The sequence below is a fragment of the Notothenia coriiceps genome, unplaced genomic scaffold, assembly GCF_000735185.1.
Source record: "Notothenia coriiceps isolate Sejong01 unplaced genomic scaffold, NC01 NC01_scaffold00030726, whole genome shotgun sequence".
Classification (NCBI taxonomy): Eukaryota; Metazoa; Chordata; class Actinopteri; order Perciformes; family Nototheniidae; genus Notothenia; species Notothenia coriiceps.
The window spans coordinates 1-1,998 of NW_011363427.1; the positions used below are offsets into that span (position 1 = coordinate 1).

Genomic DNA, 1,998 nt, shown 5'->3' on the forward strand with positions numbered 1-1,998 from the left:
CATTCTTAAAGTACCGATACTAATGAAACGGAGGAATCTTAAAGTTTTTAACGGCAGGGTATCGCGGTACCTTTCAAGTATCGGTACACCGTGCAACACTATTCCCACTAGCAATTTATTCAGGAATTGCATTCTCTAGTTTTCAGTTGCTGTCCATGAAGTGAGACCTAGATGCTTAGCAAAGCTTTTCTATAGGCATTTACCCCTTTATCAAGTCAGGTAAAGCAATATTCAGTTGTTGTCTACTAGATTAATAAACTTCACATATGGAACCTTTATTATATTATCTATGTAATGCTGTTGTTACCTTTGTTGAGATGGAAGTCCTCTTCTTCTGCTGTTTGAGTTTGTGTTGGTGCAAAGGTAGAGGACTTGAACCATGGGCATCTGAGGAACTCGGGGAAACTTGCTGACCTAGAGAAGGAATTGCTGCCATTTTGGGAAGGGAGGAAGCTGGCGGAGGCACCGCGTGGGGCGAGGGAGAAGACGATGAGGAAGGAGGCAGGCCTTTGTCCTGCAGGAAAACATCCAACATGGACGAGGTGCCGGTCTGGTAGGGCTGCCGCTTTGTGAAGGGCGAATGGACCGCTTGCTCTGGCTGAGTCTTCATATCTGACAGTGAGAGAGGAGGAGAAAGAGTTAGTAAAGAAACCCGTAGAGCAGTTCAGTTTTTCTATGCCATTATCTTTAACTTGCGAAAAAAAATCGAAGGAGAGAATGGAGTAATTACAGTAGGGTGTCATCTCACCGTATTGTCCCAGTGAGGGTCCACTGGTGTCCCAGGAAGAATGGGTTGTGTTGGGGGGTCCAGTTTGGGAGTGCTGGGCTGCCAGCTGGGCAAGTGCCTGGGCTGTTTTATATTGCTCCAGGAACTGAGAGCCGGTTGTCCCTGTGCTGGCTCCTTTAGGGTCACCTACCTCCCCGAAACTCTTGCTCAGCATGCTGACCTGCAACAATATCAGATTATCACAATAAAATAAAAAAGTCTTGATACAACATGGTTTGTCATGAGATGATTTCAATGGCTGTGTCCTTTTCCTGTTGGGCTCGGAAATGGTTAAGGTATGAAACTTGGATTTTTTTTGCAGATATTTTTCTAGAGGCAGAATATACTGTACAGGTGCATCTCAATAAATTTGAATATGGTGGAAAAGTTAATTTATTTAATTAATTCAATTCAAAAAGTGAAACTCATGTATTATATGAATTCATTACACAAAGAGAAATATGCCAAGCCTTTATTTGTTTTAATCTTGATGATTACGGCTTACAGCTAATGAAAAGCCAAAAATCTGTATCTCAGAACATTTGAATAAAACATTTAAAAAAAAAAAGATTTTTAATACAGAAATGTCAGCCTTCTGAAAAGTATGTTCATGTGTATGCACTCAGTACTTGGTTGGGCTTCCTTTTACATGAATGACTGCATCAATGCGGCGTGGCATGGAGGCGATCAGCCTGTGGCTCTGCTGAGGTGTGATGGAAGCCCAGGGTGCTTTGATAGCGGCCTTCAGCTCGTCTGCATTGTTGGGTCTCGTGTCTCATCTTCCTCTTGACAATACCCCTTAGATTCTCTACAGGGTTCAGGTCAGGGCAGTTTGCTGGCCAATCAAGCACAGTAATTCCGTGGTCACTAAACCAGGTCTTAGTACTTTTGGCAGTGTAGGCAGGTGCCAAGTCCTGCTGGAAAATGAAATCAGCATCTCCATAAAGCTTGTCAGAAGAAGGAAGCATGTCCTGGTAGACGGCTGCGTTGACTTTGGACTTGAGAAAACACAGAGGACCAACACCAGCAGATGACATGGCTCCCCAAATCATCACTGACTGTGGAAACTTCAAACTGGACTTCAAGCAACATGGATTGTGTGCCTCTCCACTCTTCCTCCAGACTCGGGGACCTTAATTTCCAAATGAAATGCAACTACTACTTTCATCTGAAAAGAGGACTTTGGACCACTGAGCCATAGACCATTTCTTTTTCTCCTTAGCCCAGGTAAG

The 1,998-nt window shown here is 43.7% G+C and overlaps 1 protein-coding gene across 2 annotated transcripts; it reads right to left on the reverse strand.

Annotated features, from left to right (window-relative positions):
- Nucleotides 1-94: 94 nt before the first annotated feature.
- LOC104959680 (ubiquitin-associated protein 2-like) lies at nucleotides 95-946 on the reverse strand. 2 transcript variants are annotated; one of them, XM_010787581.1, is made up of 2 exons: nucleotides 731-946; nucleotides 95-612 (listed from the first exon to the last, which is right to left on the reverse strand). In XM_010787581.1, the coding sequence occupies exons 1-2, from the start codon at nucleotides 939-941 to the stop codon at nucleotides 284-286; spliced, it is 540 nt and encodes a 179-aa protein (XP_010785883.1). In that variant the 5' UTR covers nucleotides 942-946; the 3' UTR covers nucleotides 95-283. The 2 variants fall into 2 exon arrangements, with proteins under 2 accessions (XP_010785883.1, XP_010785884.1); XM_010787582.1 differs by having other exon boundaries at nucleotides 102-612; nucleotides 749-946.
- Between the last annotated feature and the right edge of the window lie 1,052 nt (nucleotides 947-1,998).

What these genes read in the sequence shown, in the direction of transcription:
- LOC104959680 (XM_010787581.1), bottom strand. Translation starts at nt 941, where the DNA reads ATGCTGAGCAAGAGTTTCGGGGAGGTAGGTGACCCTAAAGGAGCCAGC. An exon ending in CGGTGAGATGACACCCTACT is followed by an intron (nt 613 to 730) that starts GTAATTACTCCA and finishes TCTCACTGTCAG; the next exon opens with ATATGAAGACTCAGCCAGAG.